This window comes from Arvicanthis niloticus, chromosome 3 (genome assembly GCF_011762505.2).
Source record: "Arvicanthis niloticus isolate mArvNil1 chromosome 3, mArvNil1.pat.X, whole genome shotgun sequence".
Classification (NCBI taxonomy): Eukaryota; Metazoa; Chordata; class Mammalia; order Rodentia; family Muridae; genus Arvicanthis; species Arvicanthis niloticus.
The window spans coordinates 85,574,844-85,600,017 of record NC_047660.1 but is presented as its reverse complement, the minus strand read 5'-3'; the positions used below and the strand labels follow the sequence as shown (position 1 = coordinate 85,600,017).

The window sequence follows — 25,174 nt, the reverse complement described above, 5'->3', positions numbered from 1 at the left end:
AAAACACATTGTATAAAATTCTCAAAGAATTAATAAAGTGTATCTACAAAACTTTTGAGATATTCAGTCAACAATGAATAAGAAAACTATATACACATGGTGGAGGGGGATCATGTGCTGGAGGCTGGCCGAAATGTGTGGCATCAATAATGTCTCCCGGTGTCACAGTGTCACAGTGCCCACACCTCTGTCCCTGCCTCCCTGGGACCATAAATAGAATCAAAGAGAGAGGCCCCAGGTGCAGCAGGTAAGATTAGGTTAATGTAACCTAAGCAGGGTCAAAGGCTTTGTAGTTCTGCTACCCTGCATCTCTGCCTTGAGAACACAGGCCTTTTAAAAGAGGAGAGGGAGACTTTGGCAGCTTCTGCCTGGGATGCTTGGGAGTGAGGCTGGGCTGAGCACTGGTTTCCTCTCAGGCTAGGGTGGGAATGCAGAGAGATGGGGTGGGGGGTAGAAGTGAAAGTCAGGGTGTATGCTTGAGCTGTAGCTCTGAAGGAAGTGGGTAGGGTTGCCTAGGTGGCAATGGTAAGGAGAATTGCAAAACTTTCAGGGAGAAGACATCTTCCAACCAAGGACAGGTGGGTAGGAACTTCAGGACCACTACCCTGCCAGCAGCATGCAGGGGCAGTTCCTTTCATGGACCTGTGGGGCTGTGGCACTTACTCTAGCTGAGTGCCCAAGCAGTGCTTGGCAGAGGAGAAGGAAGACCCGTGCCCTGCAGAATAACTGTTCCTCTGCTCTTGGCAAGAAGGGTATCCTGATCACCTGCCACAGACAGTGCTTTTATATCAGGAAAGCACAACTTACCATGCCTGAATAGATTGCTTTTTTTTTTTTTTGATGGGCTTGATATGATTAATTCCCTAAAACATGTTAATGAAATCACAGTGATATTTCATAATTGATGTCATAGTGGCATTTCATAACTGATAGAACTCTATTTGAGGAAATATAAGCCCTGGAAAGAAATTCTATTCGAGAGTCCTGAGAAATCGGGGAGACATTAAGAGAGCCCTTGTATTACAGTCAGTGCAGTGACTTCACTTGTGAGGAGCGGGGAGCTGGAGAGGGAGGGGTTATCTATGGTGTCCAGAGGACGGCTGTGGGCAGTCTGCTGCAGGGGATGGCTGAGTAAAGGTCATGATGGGTAGGTGTGGAAAGTTCCTTTGGCCAGATCCTGTTGGGGACAATGAAAATGAGGCAAGGAAGATAGTGGGTCCATGTTGCCTTAGGCTTGATGCTTGGGACTGTCCCTTGGAGGCTATGGGTAGCCATGGAAACATTTGAGTGAATATTTTAGGCACATGATAGATCCGTGTGTAGGGTGGAACTTTCCACTCCACCCTACAGCCAGCCTTGCCATGGCAAGGTGAGGGAAGGGCTGTAAAGTAGCAAGCGATGGGCAGTGTAGCATTTGCCTCTAGTCACCTGGAGACACCCCAGAGAAACCAGACACCCACTGTTTAGCACTGTGTGGGTCCCTTGGCACATCCCATTTCTCTTGGGTCCCACTCTTGCACCTCCTGGGCACATAGAAAAATTAGGTCTGGTTTAGAAAATATCCCCAGCACATTAAGAAGTTCTCATGGGAAACTTATTCTGGTTAAACAATCATTCAGCTCTCAGAGGCTGAAGTCCGGGGATAGCAGTAGTTATTTGCAAAGCAGATCTGTATGGGCAAACAGCTAAGTGAACATTATTCAAGCACTATGTGGGGGTGTTGCAGCTGGGAAACTGAATCACAGAGGTGGGGAGACTCTGCCCAAGGCTGAAGTCTTGCCATACTTGGTGAAGAAAGCATCATGGGTATAAGTTGCATAAGAAAGTTTTGAGAAAGCGCCATCCCCAGACCTAGGTTCTCTTGGTTCAATAGAGAAGCTCTCTCTTTCTAGCATGAAAGCTGGAACTCACAGTGACTGCGGTGGGTTGACTCTTGTTTTATGATTTGTTTGATGACTCCCCAAAGTGGTTTGGGCCACGATTTGCAGTGTTTCATGATCCCTGAGAATTAAGAGGTACTTAGTTCTCAGAAGCCAAGAATGTGAAGTCCCAGGCATGCCTCACCAGTCAGCCTTTCTTCCCCTGAATTCTGAACATGTTACATGGGATGTAGAATTAGCTAAACAGAATGGATGTGTAACAACCTAAGCTATCTAGGAAGGTCCTAAACTGATGATGTCAGAGGTATAAACATTGTGCTTCTACCATAAGGTTACAAATAAGAGGGGGGCAGCCGAGTCTAAAGACCTGGGTGACATGCTCTTGCTTTCTGCTCTACACCTATCCTATGCACTTACATTTCCACAGAAGCAGACATACTTCAGCCTCTCCCATGCTGCTGTAGACATTGTTCTATCCCTATGAAGAGACACCAGGCAACTTATAGAAAAAAAAAAACCACCTAATTGGGAGCTTACTTACAGTTTTAGAGAGTGAGTCCATGGTGACCATGAAGGGGAACATGACAGCAGACAGGCATGCATGGCACTGGAGCAGTAGCTGAGAGCTCACACATGAGCTACAAGGAGGAGGCAGAGGAATGGGGATGGGTGAAAAAGAAGGTAGTAGAGGAGAAAGGGAGAGGAAAAGAGGGAGAGAGAGACTACTGGGAATAGAGTAGGGCTTTTGAAACCTTAAAGCCCACCTGAAGTGACATACCTCTCCAACAAGGCCACACCTCATAATCCTTCCCAAATAGTTCCACTGCCTGGGAAACATTCAGATATGCCCACCTATGGGGCCATTCAAATTCAAACTACTCCACATACTTTCAATTTCCCCAGCACAGGTCCATGTGGCTTACTTCTGCTCTTGATTCTTCAGAGCCTCTTTGCCTATCTCCTACTGCTCTGGTTTTCCTCCTGAGAATCAGAACATGTTCTCAAATGTTCACACTGCCTAGATTGCCTGTTCCCTTATCTCTGCTGCTCATCCCAGGCTTACAGTGTCCATCATGGCACTCAGCAGCCTTTTCAGATCTCCAAGTTCTACTCAGGCTGGATCACAGGTCTCTCCATGTCCCTGGTTAGGCATGTCTTTAGGCGTACTATATGGATGTCTACCTGCCATCTATGTAGCAATTTCCCTGACTTCCTTGACACTGAACTTTGAACGTGTGGATTTAGATGATGGTGCTCCTTCCATGACCAATAATTCAATAACTCATCATACAGAGTCTGGCACATAGAGTTTAGTCCATTGGCTTCAAGGCAATGACTGGAGCTAGATGTGCTGGGGTTCTGGAGGGAGTTGGGTTCCTGCTCAGAGCCTGGTTGGCTTTGTTCTTATCTGGGGTTAACAGCGTAACAAACTTTGAAAGTTCAGCCTGGGAATGCCTGCAGTACAGTTGGCAAGAGTATCTGACAAGGCCCCGGCATATTCTTTAGATGGTTGACCACTGTGCCAAGCCAGCCTAGAGTGAGGGTTGAGGAGAGGCTACAGCCTCAATGGTAGGGGAAGCTACAGAGTCCGTGGCACATGTGTTTGCGCTTGATCCTGATGCTTACTAGCAGCTTGGTTTCGGATCCATCAATCCCCATCTGGAGTTGAGAATTCTCAGTCTTTGCACTGCCCTCCCCACAGTGGGAATAATGACCCTTGACTGTAGATTTTCTGTGTTTAGAAAATACCAGCCACTCTGTTGGAAGACCTGAGGCAACATTTTCTAAGACTCAGTGAGTCTAAGCAACATGTCAGCTTCTATGGTGAAGAGGCCAATAGCTGAATCTATTGTCATCGTTCTGTTCCCAGCTTATGCCATAGCAAAGCTTGAAGGTCTCAGCCAGGGAACCAGTCCTTGGCCATTTTTGGCAATGTGGAAGTTGAAACACATACCAAGACACAAAACCAGCCTCTTATGCAGGATATGGAGAGTTCCTGTGTTCAGTTACTGTTGCAAAAACCACAGAGGTGTGTATGCTGGCCTTAAGTTGAGGTCTGGAATTAGAAAAAGGAAGTCTTCAGTCTCTATAAGTTTCTGCAGATCTGCCTAGTTCGGCCCACTTAGTCTTTAGGGGAATTTCATAGCTTCTGGAAACAACTTGAGCTGCCTCTCTCTTCTGAGGCCTATGAAGCAGATTGTAGGGTCCTGGCTCTGCCATTCTCTTCCAAAGTACATATGGCACTTGGCTTGGGTAAAAAGTGGGAATTCTTGTTCACTGAAGGGGCACGGGGATGCACCAATGTTTCATGGAGTCATCTGAGATATCGAGTCCTGTGGTGATCTGGTCCTTGCCTTGTTCCATCTGAGACTCTAGATGTTCAAAGCCTTTGTGCAGCAGCTCTGGGGTCCTCTTGCCTTCCTTCCCTCCTCTGCTCTTTGGTATGGCCATTTATTTCATCTATGTCCGATGTGTCCCCTGATGTCACTTTATAGTCTGGGGGACGGTACTCCCATTTTGAGTGTTTCTCATTTTCTTTAATCCTTACATCCAGCCCTGCCTTGGTGAACTCTCAGGCTCACTTGTACATGGCTTCGTGGCATCCATCCAGACCAGCTCCTTGCTGGAGAAAACCTGAGACCTAACAACCGAGTGGCCAGGCCAGAAGGAAGTGATACAGGAGAGAAGTGGGGTCTTAGATGGGACTGGAACGTTCTAATTTGCTTTGGGGCTGGACCCAAAAGACTAATTAAATATCACACTGCAAAATCAAAAATGCTGGTGTTGCCTGAAGGCTGTTGACAAGAGAAATGAGTGGTTTTTGGACAGTGAGTGCATACTGGACTCAGGGGCTGGTGCCCAGGCTTTATAACAGAGCAGAAAGAGGCCTAGAGGGGGGTCCTAGCCCAGCATGCGAGCATGCTAGGCTTGCCGAGCAGACAGCTTGGGCCCAGACTAATAGAGCCATGCTGCTCTAATCCCTGGACCATATTCTCTAGGAATTCTGAAGCTTGCCTACACTGCAAATCCTCCTTTTGTTCTCCTCCATACTTTTCTCCTATTGTTTGGTCTTATTACTGGGACTCATTGTGTGCTCTTTTTCTTTTAGAGACATCAATTCTGCCCAGAACTTGTCCTTTATCAGTCTGTAACTGATTTCCCATTACCCTTTTGAGTCAATGCCTGTTACAAATGTGCCAAATGTTTATGACTTCTTTCCAGCCTGAGAAGGCTGGAAGAGACTTCATATGTCTCCGTGAAGGAATGGGCCGTCTGAGCACATCTTGAGATGCTGCTTAGTGTCAAAATGGACCCCTTGTGTCCTCATCTTTACAGAAAGGAAGGGAAGGGCATTCTGTACTTTGAGGAGAACTAAGTCCATCTGATCGTGCAAAGCCTGTGACACAGACTCATGTGGAGAACTCACTAGATGAGTGGAAAAGAAAGCAGCCACTCTTCTATTCTGTAGCCTCTGGTCTATAGGCTTCTTAGCTCTAAGGAGACTTATGATATATGTAGCAATATATCGATACAAACAATATATGATACCTATGATATATGTAACATCTCTATTTTAGGGGCTTTCGAACTAGAAACAGAGTCAAGCATGAAAGATTTTATCTTCCATTTCATGCAATCAACATTTCATTTCCGGGCCTCCTTGTGCTGTGGAGTGAAACTCAGGGCCCCCTCTAGCCTACCCTTGGAGCTGCTTCTTATGCCTTCCTGTGCTAGACTAGTGGGTCTCAACCTGTGTGTCACAACCCCCACAGGGGTTGCATGTCAGATATTTGCATTTATAACAGTAGCAAATATATAGTTCTGAGGTAGCAATGAAAATAATCTTATGGTTGGGTGTTACCACAACATGAGGAACTGTATTAAAGGATAGCAGCGTTAGGAAGGTTGAGAACCACCGTTTTAGACTAGCTTTTTCCTAGAGCACCTTAGAGTCAAAGGATGATCTCACATCTTGAAAGGTGTACCTGCCTGCAATTCAACAGAAATTCAAGGAAGGCAATAAAATCTCCCAACCCACTTCTCTCTTTCTCTGGTATATGTATATGTGATGGTGGGTATATACACATGTGTGCATGCAAGACAATAGTTGACATTGGGTGTCTTTCTTGACTGCTCACTACTGTATGTTTTGAGACTGGATATCTCTTTGAAACTGAAGCTCATTGGTTGAGCTATGCTGTCTAGCCAATGAGCTCCAAAGGTCTATTGCTATCCATCTTCCCAGCCTGTGGTTACAGATGTGCTCTGATGCTTTGACTTCTACATGGATGCTAGGATGGGACCTTGGGTCTGCCTGTTTGTGTGGTAGGCCATCTGATTGAGCCATTTCCCCAGCCCTCAGAATGTTTTCTTTAGTAACAAAACACTAGCAACTCAGAAGTCTTTATAGGATCCAGATGTGTCCATTCAAGATGGCAGCTTGGGGAGAAGAGGCAGGAAATGCAAGTATTTTATTTATTTTTAAACTGCCTGAGCACATTGTTTCTAGCTGTGTGCATGCTCCACACACACTAAAATTAAATACACAATCGGATCTTTGAATGTTGTGTGTGGGCTGAATGCCTTGCTCTGGCCCAGTCTACAAAGACTCCTCCAGTGGCTTTCACCCCAAACTGATTCATTTTCTCTGTAGGTAGAATCCAGTGTGGGAGCTTGTCCAGGGCGCTTGCTTCTTGGTAAAGAGGCCATTCTGGTGGTTTCTTCTTGATGGTTGTTACCCTGACCCACCTCCTGGTTTTCCTTCCCCTGATAAACAGAACTGAAGCAGACACAGGTAAGGGCCAGGAGACAGAGGGCTATGGCCACAGCTCTATATCTGAGTCAGAAGCTAATTTCACGGATCCGTATTTGTTAGACACTTCTGTTTCTCCACTGTCTTGGTGTGTTCCTACCAATGTGAGTCAAGTGTTTCAGTTCAACAAAGCCAGCTTCTGCACCCAGAGGGGACAGGACACACAATGGTCTGCTGCTTGTTAAACCCCGTGTCCTTCATTCTTTGTCATTTTTGCTGCTAGACAGGGTCAGTCTCACTTTGGAGCCTTGGCTGCCCTAGAGCATGCTATGTAGATCAGGGTGGCCTTTAACTCACAGAGCTCCTCCTGCCTCTGTCTCCTGAGTGCTAAAGGTGTCCATCATCACATTCACACTTTCTTTTCCAACCTGCGGCCTTGTCTCTCCGCTGTTCATTCCCGAGATGAGGTGCTCTGAACATGCTGGTTGGTGGACACCATGGCTGTGGCCACAGTAAAAAGGTATCATAGGATAGTAGCCGTGCTCAGTAGGACGGTGTGTTGGGTGGGTAGGACGGTGTGTTGGGTGGGTAGGACGGTGTGTTGGGTGGCTCTGTTCTGGATATCATGCAGCTCGGTAGGAATTAGCAGTTTGAGTGTTTCTCAGTGTTTGGGGAAAACATGTGGAAATCTTAGAGTGATTAGAAAAAACATGTTACAAAAAGGAAAATGAGGAGTGTGTGTGTGTGTGTGTGTGTGTGTGTGTGTGTGTGTGCACAATAAACATGGAATCAGAGTCCTTCATTGGCTCTAGCATTATTTCCTGTACTTAGTTAAGAACACTTTATGTTTAAGCCTAATGCTCTATGGGTATGTCTTCTTGGGGATAAAGTAGCTGAGACCCCTAAAAGGAAGCAAGCGGCAAGAACATACTGGGATCTGACTGCAGGATAGCATCTATGGAGGTCTCTGAAGGCGCAGGCTAGACAGATGGCACCCACAGCTCCTCGCTTTGAAGCATATCCACAGCCGGAGGCTACAAGGAGGTGTTTGTTTTGTGTCGTGCTTGTGTGTCGTGCTTGTAAAGTCAGCAGGACTTGAAGTCAATGGTACCGGGATAGTGGGAGACACGAGGAGACACAGGGGTGAACAAGATCAAAGTGTGCCATGTACATATATAGAAATGTCGTAAGGAAAGCCCTAATTTTGTAAAATGAACACAGGCTAATAAAATAACTGGGATTCTCCAAGACAGCATACACCTGAGCTCAGTGGTGCCCATGTGCTGAGAACATGACCAAAGGCCTAGAACATTTGCTGACTTTTAGAACTGGCATTTTCCTTTTTAGAAATTTACAAAAGCATTATGATTTATTATTTAGTTGGGAAGACTTTCTGTAATGGGGCGTAGATGTCCTAAATCTGTGGCATTATTAAATAAGTGATGGACATCACTCTTCAGCTGTGGCAGTCTCTGTGACCCTCACAGCCAGCAGAGATGATTTGTGAAAGCCAAGAAGGAAGTTTGATTCAAAATGGTTCAGTAACTGGTGTTGATTTAAACTTCTGGGATTTGAACCTGAGTAGTTTTATTTTAGGCATATGTAAGCACAGCACAACTTGGTGAAAAACTGTTCTGGTGACAATTGACTCAATCAACAATTGTCAACAAAGCTTATGTAAATCCCCCCTGAAAAATAAAATCAGCTAAATGAAGATGATCGGTTTTATAGATTCATTGAGAAAACAACTTTATGACAAGGGAGAGAATCTGGTGCCAGAAAAGCCTCTTAGCCACACAGTTAGAGCAAAAGTCGCCAGGCTAGACAGCGCATCTGCTCACCTGCTTCTGGATGGATAACAGATATTGTGTTCCTTCCCTTGAAGAGACAATCCTGAGTGCCAATATGCCAGCTTCCCCTTGTCCTTATCTGTGAGCTCAAAGACTGCCATGCCTCCTACGTTCAGCCTCTGTGGAGATAGATGTTCAGGGAATTGGAAAGGAATCAGTGTAAGAAGACAAAAAATTATAAAGCAATTTATAAGAGAAAAATATTCCAAAATATACTTGCACTTGTGTGTGTGTTCTTGTGTGTGTATGTGTATACTTGTATGTATGCCTGTGTGTGTATGGGTGGTTGTGGGTGTGTGTGGAGGTGAGAGGTCAGACTTCAGGTTCTTTCTTCAGGAGCTATTCATCTTTTCTTAAAAATAGAAGATATTTATTTTTACTTTTTATGTGTATGTGTTTTTATGTGTATTTTCCATGTATGTATGTGTATCACGTGTGTCTTTGGAGCTCTTGGAACTGAAGTTACTGAAGGTTGTTAGCAGCCATGCGGGTGGTATGACCTAAACTGGGCTCCCTTGAAAAGCAGCAAGTGTTATGCACTACTGAGCCATCGAGTCAGGCCCCATTATGCTTTTTTTGAGATAGGCTCTCTAATCGGGCTGGAGCTTGCTGAGCAGGCTAGGCTGGCACAGAGCTCCACCTGTCTCCAATTCCCATTTTAGGGATTAATAGTGTGAGCCATCATGCCTGGCTATTCATATGGCTTCTGGAGATAAAAATTGGGACCTCAGCCCAAGCACTTTACTGACTGAGCAATCTTCTTGACACTTTTTAAAACAAACAAAACCGTCTTCTATAATATACTCTTGGAACTCAACAAGGCATAGACACATAAGTAAAGATTATGAGTAGTCAACTCACCAAGGAGGAGACAGAAGGCCAAAAGGCACAGGGAGGGTGCTCCCTATTCAGGAGTCCAGAGACACATTACCATGGCAGCAAAGCAGCCCTCAGTTCAAAGGCATTGTCAATCATTAGACTACAGGGAGATGCCATTCCAGGGTCTCGAGGAGCTTCTCAGTACCTGCTGGAGGGAGTGTGCCCCATGCCTGTTTACTGGAGGCACCTCAGTGGAATCTGGTGGAAAGGAGCATGGTGCATAGGTTCTTCTCTCAAGTCTGCTGCTTTTGGGTGCATACCAATGCTTATCGTCCCGAGAGGCAGTCTGCATGGTTAGTCCCCTACAGCACTGTGTGTTGAACCAGAGGCTGAGAGTGAGTTAGTTCTCTGCTACTGGGAGAGCTGTCAAGTAGACGCACAATTCCGCTTTGCAAAGAGGTGGCAGCTGGAGGACATGGACTTGACAAATGCACAGCTGCATGTTTCTGTCCGAAGACATTGTGTTGAGTAATATCCTAAAATGGCCAGGCCATCAGGGTACTTGAAAAGCAGGCACACAGAAACCAGGTGCTGTTGGCTGTGTTCCCCAAGTGTCCACACCAGTAGAGCATTACTCACCATGCAGACGTGAGTATAGACCTGGGCAATGGAAAGGTAAGGTCTAAGAAGATAGACAGATATTGCCAGAAGAGCCTGCTGAGGCCAGGGAAGAGACTGAGGGATGTGAGCGATTCCATTGCCTGCCCTTCAGGGTCATTTTACACACACAGTAACTACCACTGTGCCCATTTAAAACTTGCATTTTATGAGTTTTGCTAAATATGTGCATTTGTGTAACTAACATCATGATCAATAACAAACATTTGCATAGCCACAAAAATTCCACGATGTCCCTGCCTAGGAAAGTTTCCCCTTATCCTCAGACTGAGCTGTCCTAGGTCAACAGATATTATGAATGTTTTTGAGTTTCACAAACATGGAATCCTTTAATTGTGATCTTCTGTGTCTGATTCTTTTATCCAGCATAATTATTTGATACTTACATTTATCATTTTGATCATTACGTTTAAGTGAATTAGCAAAATCCCATCCACCACATGGATATACCACATTTTTTTTAATCCTTAAAAAAAAAAAACAAGAAAAATGATTTCTGGGAACAAAGTCTGAGGGTAGAGGCATGAGTGACAGACAGAAGAGGGCTGGGAGTGCACAGATTTGAACCTAAGTAAGGCCAAGATGTTCTGGAGGATGGTTAGTGTTGTCAGGAAATACAGGGACAATGATCTAGTCCCCTTTATGGTCAAGTGTAACAGACATGCCTCTGAGTTTGAGTTCAGGATGGATTCTGACGTGGTCATGTTGAGTTTGAGAAGATATTTATACAGGAAGTGTAGACATTTTAAAATCTCTATTTGGAATGGGTTTCACTTCAGGCAAATGAACCACAGGCCCCTGCTGTACTGTGAAGCAGCCACATCTCCCCTGAGATGTTTGACAATGAACAGCCAAGGGCACAACAAAAGCAACTTCTGGGACAGGCACATCTAGCAGGAGAACTGGCTATAGCCGCTTCCACCCCAGAGGCTCTTGTTCTTCTGTGCGCTGACTTAAGGGCGCCGCCTTCATAGCTTCTTCCTGTATGTACTCACTGAGGGGCCCCAGCAAGCTCAGGAATTCAAGAGTCATTTTGAGGATACAGTTCTCCAAACATATTGACTACGGAGCAAACAGTGCTGACAGCAAATGGGGAAACCTATCCTTTCAGACTTAAGTTGTAGACATTACAGTTTATATATAGGTTGCATGCCTATATATAAATTACTAATGGTGATGGTTGTACATCTGGTTTTCTTTCTCTCTGTCTCTCTCTTTCTGAGGCTGGGTCTTGCTATGTAGCCTAATTCATATGTGTCCACATGATTCATTATATGTTCAGGCTGGCTTTGACTTTGCAATCCTTTTCCTCACCTTCCCACTGGGATTACAGGTGTGTGCATCAGGCCATCCTTAGCTATACTTATGCTACTTAGCTACTTAAAGAATTGTTAAAATACCATAAATGCGTATATACACATACACACATCCATTTATATGTATATGTGTGCATAACATATATGGCCTTAGCTTAGAAAAGTTAATAAGTGAACTGTGTCTTATATAAATTATATTTTAGTTAACATTATTTATAAAATGCCTATGACTTAAAAGTTATTTTAATCTTTTATCTTATTTTATGTGCATGAGAATTTTGTCTGCATGTATATATATGCACATGTATGCCCGGTGTCCACAGTGAACAGAAGAGGGCGTAGGACCCTCTGGAATTGGAATTACAAACGGTTGTGACCCACCATGTGGGTGCTGGGAACCAAACCCGGATCTTCTGCAAAAGCAGCAAGTGCTCTTACCTTGTGAACCATCTCTCCAGCCTCCCAGACTTTTTAAAGAATCCCATGCCTCTACTGCTCAAATATTTGCACATCTCTTGTAATTCTGCAGTCTCTTAGAAGAGGATCAGCTTGGAGTATCTCTTAGGCTTTACCAACAGCCTGATGTATATTCCTCTTGTGCCTCTGGCCCTGTGGGTCTCCTTAGGCATCTGCAGAGTGGATCCCTCACCCAGTGTCTCCATATGTGATATCTGCTGACTCCTGCACAGTGCCTGGCACATGGGGTACTGTTAATCCTATGTGTTTATCACATCTAAGTCTGAGTCTCTTTTGGATAACCCTTCCTCATTCTAGTAGGTTTCTGACACTTAGACACTTCTGGAAGCTGAACTGAATAATGTTGAATTTTTCTCCCAATCAGTCACCAGGAAGCGGCACAGCAGAACTTTTCATTTTGAGTTGTTTGTTCTGGATTCAGATCTGCTTTGCCAACGATGGAGGCTGAAGATCTTTCGAAGGCTGAGGACAGAGCAGAGGACCCAGATTTCCAAAATGAAGGACAACCCCCTGCTGTGAAGCCCAGTCTTTCACTAGAAGGGCAGTCTCCTGGCCCCACTGTCCTCTGGGACATGCTTGAAGAGAAGTTTCTGGAATATCAGCAGCTAATGCACAAGAACCCAGAGGAACGTCGGAAGAGCTTGCTGAGCCTTCTCCCCCTGTTCCTAAAGGTCAGAATCCCAAATTTTATTTTATTTTTGTTTGGAACACAAGGTTTTAGCAGCTATTCGTGGGGTACAGCATGATGTTTTGATATACCCAGTGGCCAAGTCTGGGCATTTAGTAAACTGAGTATTTTAGCTGTGTTATTTCTGTGAGATTGTGCAGAAGCCTCATTTCTAGCTATCCGGAAACACATGCTGTTGTTGTTAATGTGGGGATCCTGCCGCTCTTCAGCACCACAGGCTGATATAATGCTTTGAGGGCACTTGACAGATGGCTAAAAATAGAATTGGTGGTGTGATACCAACATGAGAGGTCTCAGATGAGCCCAGGAAAGGCTTGCTTTAGTTTTATTCATGAGCTGTCATAAAGTTCCATAAACAGCACAGCTTATGAGCAATATAGGCATCATATTTTCAATTCTTTTTTTTAAAAAAAGGTAGCTGTGATAACATTAGCAACTGGACAGCTGAAACTCTCAAGTGCGCACAAAGAGTCTTCATTTACTTTGGTTGATAGAAGTGGAATATCTGAACTTGACTCTTCATTTTGGGACCAAGTTAAAATAATGTGATCTAGAATGTTCCTTGAATGAAGGCAATGCACATGTGTGAGTCTGAGGTGCTCCTGCTTGGAAAGGAGTCTTTCCTGAGGTTACGCCTGACTGGAGCAGCTTCTTTGTCAGAAAGACCAACAGAGAAGGGGTGAGCCTTGTGGAGGTAAGGCGTGGTGACGGTCAGCAGTCATACACTACATGCTTTAACTTGGTGACCTTTGAGACTGGCAGAAGAGTCAATAACCCAGATTTTGGTTACCATTTTGGTAACAGGGAGGGCCTATGGGAAACCCAAAGGGTCTGGAATTCTGACAAGGGCTGATCTGAGGGATGAGTCAGAAGTCAAGTTCACCTCTAGGACCCTCGGCTCTTCCCTGTGGTCAGGGCTCATGTCTCCAGTGCACAGGTAGAGGTGCTCTCAGCCAGGCCGGAGTTGCCAGTGTCCCTTGGCTTAGGGCCAGCTCCTCCCCAGGGATGCTCTCTTGCTTTATTCCTGTTCTATCGTCTTAGTTAGGTGTGTCATTGCTGTGAAGAGACACCATGACCAAGGCAACTCTTATAAAGGCAAACATTTAATTGAGGCTGGCTTGCAGTTTCAGGGGTTCAGTCCATTATCATCATGGTGGGAAGCATGGTAGCACACAGGCAGACATAGTGCCAGATAAGATGTGAGTTCTACATATTGATATGCAGGCAGCCAGGAGGGACTGTCTCCCACAGGCAGCCAGAAGGAGGGGGCTCTTCCACACTGGGTGGAACCTGAACAGAGGAGTACACCTCAAAGCCCACATAGTGAAACACTTCATCCAATAAGACCACACCGATTCCAACAAGTCCAAATCTTCTAATAGTGCCACTCCCCACGGGCCAAGCACTCAAACAAATGAGTCTCTGGGGGCCAAACCTATTCAAACCAATGCACCAGCCTTTAAGTAGCACTACTTGAACTATACAAAGACGACCAGAGACTTATCATGGTTTGACTTATTATGTTTCAGCTTTATGTGCAAAGTAACATGTGGTCAGCCAAAATTGCATTTTAGATTTAAAATGATGATTTTTTTTCCAGGTCTGGCAGTATATTGTATGATCCCTCTCTGACTCTGCTGGACTGAGGCTGTGAGTCCCAGCTCCTGGTCAGCCTAGGTACTACAGCTAAACAACCGATTCAGGGCATGCTCAGTAGGCTAGCTGTGTTTGGTGTATTTTCATCTCCAGTGGGTTTATTGGGATGCAAAACGATTGTAAATTCAGGAGCAGAATAGAAACAAAAGGTAAAAGGACAGTGGTGCTCCAAGTTCAAACACTTAGCAGGGGCAGAAGGAAGACCTTTAGAATGGTGTTGTGATGTCAGCTGAACAGACACTGTCAGATGAGACCTGGACAACACTCAGCAAGCTCTGCCTGACCTGGCACTCTGCTACGTGTTTGCACTATAACCTGTGGATATGGATATGAAGCTACATTAATGCCAACCCTGAAAGTGAGGAAAGAGAGGTCTGCAGATATCGAGCAACCTGCCCAAGGTCATCCAGTTGTTAGCTTGGAGCAGAACTGACATGGAGAGCCTGCCTGAAGCCAGCATTGCTAACCACTGGGCTCCTTTGCTCAGAGCTTTAGTTTGTAGGGTAGAGCCTATCTGCTTTTCCTCTTCTTGGCCCATAATGACTCATGGCACAAACACTTTGCCTGCTAGGACCTTACTTTCCCCTTGGTAACAAAATGATCATTACTCCCTGCACACATGTTTGGCATCTGACTCCAGGGTGCTGAGGGCATAGAAGAGGTGTTACTCCATCACATAAGAAGCATCACAGGGCCAGTGGCTTCTACGGCACACAGAGCAATGTTGTGTTGAACTGTGGGCTTCGGATTCTGAGAACTCTCCCCATCCTAGGATCTTGTGCTGGAAGAAGAAACGTGCTTGGAGAAAGCATGGATGAGTTTTGGTCTTTGGCTGAATTTGCTTCAGCCAAATGGGAAGCACTCTAGGCCGTGCACAGACACTCTGTGGTAACAGATACGAGGAGAGCTTATGCTGTAGGTCTTATCAATCAATTAAGATTGTTCTTGGAATTTGTGCTTTGAGAAAAGCAGGAAGCAAGACAGAGAAGACCCTGAAGTGATTGCAAAATCCCTCAGTGTATGGAACTGGAGAAGTACACTGCAGAACAGGGGGAACTGCAGATGTAGTGGATTGGGGATTCTGTGAATGGTCTCACTCCTCCATCTAAGAGGGAAGGTCTATGTTCCTTTTTCTTTTAAAAAAATATTTCTTTTGACTTGTGAGATTATAATATAATTACATCATTTCCCCTATTCTTTGTCTCTCTGCATGCTCTTCCATAGACCCCTCCTTAATCTCTTTCAGATTTATGGCCTCTTTTATCATTATTTGTTGTTTCACACAAATACAAACACACACACACACACACACACATTTTTTTTGTTTCAGCAAAAGCTTTATGTACCACTTTAAAAAATATATACACACACACACCTTCTTAAATGCATAAAGCTAACCTGCTCAGTTGCTGTAATACTACTTCTTTCTCTATATTTGAAAGATTGACCCTGTGGTATTGGATAACCACGTGGCGTGCCCTTCCCTAGGGAGGACTGTTTCTCCCGATAGCAGCCTTCTTAGTTGCTTATGGTTCTTTGTTGAGGATTGAGACCTCTGGGACTCTTCCTTGTGCATATTAGTATATCTACTGCTGTGTTCTTTCTCATTTCATGTTTGGTGAAATGAGTGTAAGACTCCATGAGTGTAGCTTCTGATAGTATTAGAAGACACAAGCTCACAGCAAACTCCCCCATCCTCGGGCTCTCACAGTCTTTCTCCACCTCTTCCTCAATGATCCCTAAGCTGTAGGTGTGAGAGTTGTACTGTAGATGCATCTCTTGGAACTGGGCTCCACACTCTTTGTGTGTCACAGCCTTCTTTGTGAATCTGGGAGAGTTTTGGTGGCTTGGCAAAAAAAGTAGGGAGGGCAAACATTTCGGGCACAGGACTCAGGAGACTCCTGTGGCTGCTTCTTGTCAGTTGGAATGCTGGCATCCTTGACTGTAGAGTGTTGCTGCCAAGTAGCAGGAAGATTAGACAGTTCCTAGTAAAGAACCGTGGGGACAGGAATATGTTCATTCTCCTTCTCATTCACATCCCACCGCCCTCTGTGTGTGTGTGCATGCACACATGTGCGCACAAGCACACACACATGCACAAACACACCATGAACACACATGCCATGCACACACACAGCATGCATACACACACCATGCACTCACACACCATGCACACACACATGTACCCATGTCTGCTATGTTCATTCTTAAGCTAACTACCACTCCTACGGAGTTTGTATCATTAACCATGGTCATTTTAAAAGTAGATCTTCTAGTGCTGGAAGAAGGTAAGTACCACTGAATAATAAGCAGGACTAACAACAATTATTTTCTAGTGTGATTTCCAAAGGGGACACAGAATGTCAAAATCTGTCCTAGCTCACTCCGGAGTCTGTTCTACCTGGCAGTGGAGACCGGTTTACTCTCACCTAAGGGAAACTGCAACTTTGTTGCTTTAAAAGCTTGGCGGAACCGCTTTTACTTCTGTTTTTAATTCATAGAGAAGGTTATCCACAGTGCCACACTAAGCAGGAAGTCTCATGCAAAGCCCTAGAAACCATTGAAATTCAAAGGCCAGCCTCTCAGGCCGCAGTGAGAGTAATAACACCATGGTCAGGCAGGAAAACCAACCACACTTTTTGTCCCGAGCAGCTAAGGTTTCCTCCCGTCTCCTCATGAGCTTCTGTCTCTGTTTATTTCCCTTTGGAGATCATAGCACTGTTTCCTTTCTTTCCTGAGAAGAGAAGGGACAGCCATGAGGCATGATGGTGCAGCTTAGATAATGTTAGTAAATAAAAGATTTTTTTTAAAAAAAAAAATATTGAGCAATATTTTCTCAGCATGCAAGTCCCAGTTTGGGGAAAAAAAATTAGGGCCTTTTGGAAGCTGCTTTAACTCTTTGGGGCCTCCGTGGTACCATTCAGGGAATGATTGGCTCTGTGCATCAAATGGCACCCTGGCGGCCTGAAAGAGCTAAAGCAGCCTGGAGAAAGGGCCCATCACAGTCCCAGGAAGAAGCTGTGCCTTGGGAGCACTGGCTCTGAGTACAATTACTGCTCAAGTCACAGTGGCCCTATCTGCTTTATTGTCGCGTGCCTCCAGGAGTCCCACTGCTCCCGAGACAATATCCATGCTCCAGAGTCAATGGCCTGAAAATTGGTCTTTGAAGGGCTTGGGAGTAGAGGGAGGAGGTAAGGCATTTATTTGAAAGTTTGTACCACAGAGTTCATGGTTCCAGGGAAGGACAGTAGCCTACCCCAGAGATTCCAAGATCAAAGGACTGTTTTCCATCTAGAGATTACGTGTCTGAGTGACTGGTCCAGGTGGTAGCTGCCATGGTCATGGATATGAAAAGTCTACCAGGTTGGGCTCTCTGTGGATGAAATAATCAGTGAACTTATCCTCTTCCACCTCCTCTTTCTATTTTCCTTCTCTTTATTTTTCCTTCCTTCCTTCCTTCCTTCCTTCCTTCCTTCCTTCCTTTTCAGACACAGTCTCATTATGTAGCCCAGGCTAGCCTTGAACTTGTTATCTTCTTGCCCCAGTGCCGGAGTGCTAGCACTACAGGTATGCACCATCATGCCCGTCTGAAACAGCTTAATTCTTAAGGCTGCATCTCAACAGATTCCTTTGCTTGTTTTCTCCTTCACTCTCAGCATTCCAGTTTCATTTCTGTTGCTATGATAAAATGCCCTGAACAAAAGCAGCAGTGGGGAGAAGAGGGGTTGTTTGGCTCATAATTCCAGGACACGGTCCATCATTGAGAAGTCAAGGCATGAACTTAAATAACTTAGTCACATCACATCACATATATTGTCAAGGTCAGAAAGAAAGGATACACTCATGCTGCCTGCTTGCTTACACTTTATCTTATCTTCTATGGTTCAAGACCATAGCCTGGGGAATGGTGCCACCCATAGTGGGCTGAGTCTCCCTATACCAATTAACAACCAAAACAAATCCCCACGGGTGTGAATACAGGCAAACCTGATTAGAAAAAAATTTCATCCAGGCTTTCTTCTCAGGTAATTCGAGGTTGTGTCAAGTTAAAACTAACCACCATATTCCACTTATGCAAAGTGTTTCTAAAAGTAGTGCCAACCTCAAAGGCTGGTAGGGGGATTAGTGGAATTAAGACCATCACATTATGCATTTGTTCATCAGTATTCTTGTGCATTGTGGGTATTCTAATAATGTTCTTGTCAAATATTTGGTGAAGACTTACTGTGTCCAGCCGTCATCAGCAGTTTGCTGTTTAACCAAAGCTCTAAGGCATTATCTTATCTCCTTCCATTTACAATTCTTTGCCAGTTAGGTCACCATTTACAGAATAAAAAATTTAAAATACAAAACAAAAATTCAGACCCCATGCAACATTCAGCTCAAAACCTAGTAGATGAATCCTCATCACTATATCAGAAATGGAAGAGCTTGTTATGGCTCACAGTTCCAGGGCGCAGCCCACCATAGCAGCAGGTCATGGCAGCAGGAACATGGGACAGTTGGTCACATTGCATTTCCAGTCATCAAACAGAGATAGATAGATAGATAGATAGATAGATAGATAGATCACAACAGAGAGAGCAAGAGATAGATAGAGAGACACAGAGAGAAAGAGTTAGAGACACAGAAAGACAGAGACACAGAGACAGAAACAAACACACAGAGAGACAGAGAGAGAGACAGAAGGAAACAAATAGACAGAGACAGAGAGACAGAGACACAGGAACACACAGAAACAGTCAGACAGAGACACAGAGAGACAGACAGAGGAAAAACAGAGACATAGAGTCAGAGTGACAGAGACAAAGAGACAGAGAGAGGAACGCTGTTGCTTAGTTCCCTCCCTTATTCAGTCTGGGTGGAGTACACTGAGAGATTATGCCTATATTCATTTGAGTCTTCCCACTTCAGATAACCCAGTGTAGACAATTTCTTGACATGCACAGAAGTGAGATGTCAGGACTATTCCTGATCTTGCCAATCACAGTGGATGATAGGTGGACTTTTGGTTATTCCTGGGGCAGGAGTGGAGCCTTTGGCTGGCTGGAGGCAGGCCAGGTGACTTTCATGTATGGCTTGTTGCACGGCCCTCTCTAACTGGAATCTGATTGTTGCCTTTCAGGCCTGGGAACATTCTGTGGGCATCATCTGCTTTCGCAGTCTCCAAAGGCTGGCAGAAGATGTGTCCGACCAGCTTGCCCAAGAAATACAACAGGCACTTGCTGGGAAGCCCGCAGGTAAAAGCAGAAGCTCTGGAGAGGAGGATGGCGGACAAAATTAGCTGTAGACCCACCTGCCTCCCTAGTCTCTGCTCTTTTCTGAAAGGAGAGTGGCAGGGATCTGGGAAAAGGCAGGGACATAGGAAGGGGTGGAGCCTGTGACACAGGCTCATGTATTCCCACCACACAGAGAGTAACACACACACACACACACACACACACACACACAAACCACGAGTCATGTCAGACATATTACATAGACAGACACACTGTCACATTGCACATATGGACACAAAACACAAAAATTTCACACAGAGATGCTCAAAGCCACATATAGCCACACTCTACACATTACATACATTCTGAACACCATGCTGAACATAAATGCTTCACTACACAGATGATGCATTCATATCACACATGTGTGCACATGTGCGCATGCACACGCTATTTCGCATAGATATATTTCACAGTAATATATTCTGTACTACACACATACACCCTAAACAAAAGGACTTTCCACATATGCACACAAACAACCATTCTATACCTACTACCCATTCAGATCCTAAACATATTATCTCCACAAACAGCAACATGCTAACAGTCACATTATACACATAGCACACACTGTACCCCACATAGAAATTATACATGCCTTACATGAATATTTACACAGAAAAAATACACAAAGAGAAAAAGAGACACAGGTCATACACAGAAAGTATATGAACATATGCAGAATCTCACATAGAGGCACACACAGAGACCTGTATATCATACATATGCATATATAAATACTACTGACAGATACTACATACAAATACATACATAGAAACACACGCACACAGATGTGCAGGGGTACATGAACACCTCTCTCTATCATACACACAGAGAGAGAGAGAGAGAGAGAGAGAGAGAGAGAGAGAGAGAGAGAGAGCCATCCGGGATATCTGGTGAATGTCTTGGGGTCAGAGAAGGACCCATATGTTCAGTGAGGAGCTTGGTCTGGTACAGACATATTGGGGTGCCTGATAAACATCCTTCCAATCCTGTGGGCTGGCCCTTGGAGGCTGGGTGGTGTGCTACAGGGCCTGTGGGCTGAGGGACAGAAGGAGTTGCAGGTGGCGGGAAGCTTGAGATTGACAGATTGCTGAGTCTTCAGCACTGTAAGGTGTTGGGTGATATAAAAAGTGAGGTGAAAAGTCTGTCTTGTAGGGGCCCAGTTGTGGAGGGTTAGTTATTACTCACCGCAGTAGGCAGCCATGGGTGACTATGTGGGTAATAAAATCTGCCTCCTCCAGGGTTATTAATCTGGACGAGAGTAATGTTTGGAACATACTCAGGTAGCCTTGAGACACATGGGTAAGGAGACATGCGCTGCAGTGGGACACAGACACATCTTCAGGGAAGAGGAGGTCTTGGGAGCTGGGTGGATAGGTTGTGTCACCAACTAGCTTTTGACATCTTGCAGAGCAAGCCCGGGCTGCAGCTGGGAAGTTACTGCAGTGGAAGAGTGACATAGATCATGACCGCTATTTGCTCCTAAAGTCGGTGTTTGTGCTGACAGGGACAGATTCGGTGAGTTCCAGGTCTCTCAGGTGTTCCCAGGTGTCCCTTATCCGGGAACAGAGAGAACTAAGGTCCGAGGTCCCCTTCCATGATTGAATCATATTCAACTCCCTTCTCCCTTTCTGATTCAGGCTTAGGCCCTGCCTTCTCAATGGACAAGCTGTGCATAACCACAAGAGAATGAGTTTACTTCCAGCACTTGGTTGTGTTGTATTTCTAACTTTAGAGTTGAGTCAGTTAGGCTTCTCTTATATGGTCAGTGTGAGAACATGTATGGTTGAGTTTATCAACCACTCCCTACCTGTAAAGGTCCGGCTGGGTGTGTCCAGTGCATGGTGCCAATTAGTGCTCCCAGGGACCCTGAGTTGGATCACAGAGACACATGGAGAAATCAGGCTTCCTGTGTGGAACTCTAGTCCATCACCCCTAGAGGTCCTGCTCTGGGCTCCATGGTGCTTCCTAGTTGGTCCAACTGGAATGAAGTTTACCTCTTGGCCCTTGTCCTAAGTGTACTGTGCCCCATGCTGGCTGTGGCCGTGTCCTCTCATTTATGGAACTGAGAGTCTCAGGCCTCCTCTTGAGTGATTGATTGATGAGAGGCTAGTTTCTTTTTGGGAACCTGACATCAGGAATCAGCATCAGAAATGGCCAGAGACCTTTGTAAGACAGGCCAAGAGGTGCACAGAGGCAATGGGAGTGAGTAAGTGTATGTGAGTGACCTGTAGGGGGCAGCAGCCCTCAGCATGAAGCATCAGGTAGGCGTTTAGATGTTTGTGTGAAGCTGGGCTGGCATAACTTCTCATGGCTGTTTGGGGCAGGCTTACTGCCTTATCATAAATGCTAGCTGCAAAGGGAACCCCCGACTTGTGCTCGAGTGTTTGCCTTTGAGGGGGGACCTGTCTGCTGGCTAAATGGGGACTTTATGTCCACAGAAGCAGACATCCCTGAAGCAGTGAGGGAAGGTAAGTGCTATCTGAAGATAGGGACGAATGCCCAAGGGAATAAAGAAAAAACAGGGCTCCACTAAAGGGGGGTAGAGCATTACCTTTCAAAGGAGCAGAAGAACATAGGTGGGTCCCATGATCACCTGCATTTCCCAATTTAAGACATGGCTTTCCTACAGTTTCACAGATATGGGGCTTGAGACATGTCAGTTTCCTCTGCCTGTGGTTGACCTGTGTGTGACCTTCCCTTGTAGGAGACGCTGGGCAGAGTGGTGGATTCAGGGCTGCCGGCCCTACTCCTGCAGTGCCTGTATCTCTTCTTCGCTTTTCCCGTGGAAAAGGATGAGCTTTTGGAGAAAGATGTTCAAGGGCAGAGGATGTTTGTGCAGGTGAGCTAGCAGGACCTTGGCTTCCCCCTGCACCTTGCCCTTTCCAGGAATGGTTCTCCGTCTCTACTCTGCAACACTTAGGTTGGCTCCATGTACCAACATCCACATTGCTCTGTGGTCTCTGTGAAGAGTGGGGCCCTCCAACTTGGCTTTACTCACTACCCCAGCCCCTGTTTCCTTCCACCTGTGCTCTCAAGATTTACCTCCTCCCTGGCACCTGGAAGTGCCTTTCTTTGGATCTTTCCCCTCTGTCTGACCTGCAAAACAGGAGCCAACAATTTCCCCAAACTGTCACATGCCACTTGATACATCACTTCTGAGAAGTGTGTCACTAGGTAATATCATTCATCACAGTGTAAGCAGCATCACTGGGTGATGTCATTCATCACAGTGTGAGCAGCATCATTGGGTGATGTCATTCATCACAGTGTGAGCAGCATCACTAGGTGATGTCATCCATCATGGTATGAGCAGCATAGAGCACAGGCACACAGACCTAGATGGTTGTTTAAGACTCACCCAGTGTGACCTCTTGGTATGCTCAAGAGGTATATGCTTTACAGGGCGCTGTGTTTGTAAGTAGAAATGGGATGCTCCTTTCCTAGCTGGCTGTGTGGACATCACTGGCTGGGGAGAGAGGATGATCATGCACACTAGTCAGTCCCTTTGGCTCAGGCATGACTGTCGATGCTCCAGAGAGAATCAGGGAGCAAGCTACCATAGGAGAGCCCTTCCTAACCAGAACATCCTTGTCTTGTATTCCTCCCAGATGTTGTTAAACATTTGCAGTGAGTCTCAGGGTCTGGAGGGACTTCTCTCAGGAAGTGAGCTCCAGTCTCTACTAATCGCCACCACCTGTCTGAGGGAACACAGCTGCTTCTTCTGGAAACAGCCTACCTTCTGTGTGCTGCGGGCTATCTCCAAGGCTCAGAGCCCCAGCGTCATCCAATATCTGCAAAGTAGGTTCCAGGAGACCAGGTGTGGGCTGCGGGTCACTCAAGGGGTTCCTTTAGCTCGGAGCAAAGCTCAAGGACCCATTGCAGGTTCCTGGAAAGAAGAGATGGACAACTTATTTCAGTACATGATCCTACTTTATGTGGCCCCATTTGTGAAAATATGAGTACTGTTCCTCTTGATGCTTTGCTGGAGGAGGGAGAAAAGGGGGACTCATTTCCCACATGCGGACTCCCACACAGACAGCATGCGGGGCCTGCTTGCTCATTGTATCACTAGCCTCTTCGAGACAGATGTTGGAATGGGGAAAGTGGAGCTCAAGATTGGTAGAAGATCTTGACAAACTTTCTAAACAAGGAGACATCTGACTCCTGCACCTTAGTGCTTGTGTTAGGGAGCACGTATGGGGTGAAGGCTAGAGACTCTGGAACCACAGCCAGGCTATGGATTCCAGCTCTGCTGAGTGACCCATAGCCACAGAGCTGTTCTGCCTGTCTCATCTATAAGGTGGGCAGAATGATAGTGTTGCTTGCCTTGCATTGCTTCCAGTGGGTGTTGACATACATGCACACATACATGACATACATGCATGCACACACGACACACATGCATACACACATGACATACATGCACACATACATGACATACATGCATACACATGATATACATGTACACATACATGACATACACACATGACATACATGCACACATACATGACTTACATGCACATACATGACATACATGCATACACACATGACATACATGCATACACACATGACATACATTCAGTGGCTCTAGTCTACAGCGCTTGGCCTCTGCATTGCATCTATCACTTGTGTTTTATTAGAAATGAAATGTTCTGTGAGTCAATTCCATGAGCTACCTCGGGGACCCTGCTTAGCATCCTCTGCCACTACAGGATCCAGATAATGCTCCAAATAAGCATGGAGACCTCTGAGGATGCACGGCCCTAAGAAGGACATGTTAAGGCTTGTGTTTATCTCTACTCACCTCATGCCCCTCTGCCCAACATCTTCTCAGCCCTCCCAGATAAGCACAACAGCCATCTTGGAACACAACATTTCTTGTCTCGGGTTGATGCCAAAGAATGGTCTCTATATGGAGAAGCTGGATTTCTGAGCTGCCACTATCACCTGCATGTTCACAGATACATACCCTGTGATCTGTCTTCTTTCTGTAATAAGGATCACCTATTGGTTAGAATTGAGAAAGCACCACCAGATTCTTTTCTTACTGTAAATCAGTCATTGGAGGAGACACCATGGGGCTCAAAGCCTCCTGTGAGCTCAGCCTATGCTTATAGTTGAAGTTGAATTGTGCCCTGGCATTTCAGTCTCCTTTAGCCCCCACCCCCAAGCTGGAGTCTGAGTGGCTAGGGAAAGGCCACAGGCATGGAGGTTTTTGCTGACCCAACCAAGACTCCAGAAAGTTTCCTCCGCAGGGGCCCTATGCCCAGAGGCTTCTTACAGGCATGGGTAATTTCTATGGGCTTATGGGGCTAGCAGGACCTTTGAAAAGGCTGGCCTGCTGCTCTCCACTGCATCTTGGGCTCTCCCTTGTCAAAGGGTCCACTTCAGGCTCAGCGTCCTTAACAGCTGAGAGTCTGATCCTGCATCCTCTTGGTTCCACTTTTGATACTTTCCTGCCACTTAGAAAAGTCTCCAGTCTGAGGGCATTCCTCTTCTGACTTGTACCTCTCTGCGACTTCCCACTATTCCAGGTTGAAAAAAAAAATCAATGGCAGGCTCTTCATGAGTAGACCCCACCTTCTTTCCCCCACGGCTCCTGCTTCTGCCTGAATACCCTGGCTTCTTGCGTTTCTGAAACACTCCCTCTACTGCCTTCCACCTCCGGACTCACCCACTGTTCCTTCCTAGGACTTCTCATCAAACTGATTGTTTTTTCTCAACTCTCCATGCTTGGCTCCATGATGCTTCTTAAGGTGCTCCCCAGTG

At 45.6% G+C, this 25,174-nt stretch overlaps 1 protein-coding gene across 4 annotated transcripts in view; it reads left to right on the top strand.

Moving 5' to 3' along the window:
* The window catches only part of Wdfy4 (WDFY family member 4), a 228,359-nt gene that overhangs the window by 11,516 nt on the left and 191,669 nt on the right, over positions 1-25,174 (top strand). For all 4 annotated transcript variants that reach the window (XM_076931448.1, XM_076931447.1, XM_076931449.1 and 1 more), the window contains exons 2-6: positions 12,195-12,444; positions 19,243-19,357; positions 20,814-20,920; positions 22,110-22,244; positions 23,014-23,203. In XM_076931448.1, the coding sequence (XP_076787563.1) occupies positions 12,211-12,444; positions 19,243-19,357; positions 20,814-20,920; positions 22,110-22,244; positions 23,014-23,203 (781 nt within the window). In that variant the 5' untranslated portion in view covers positions 12,195-12,210. The remainder of the gene's footprint in view (positions 1-12,194; positions 12,445-19,242; positions 19,358-20,813; positions 20,921-22,109; positions 22,245-23,013; positions 23,204-25,174) is intronic.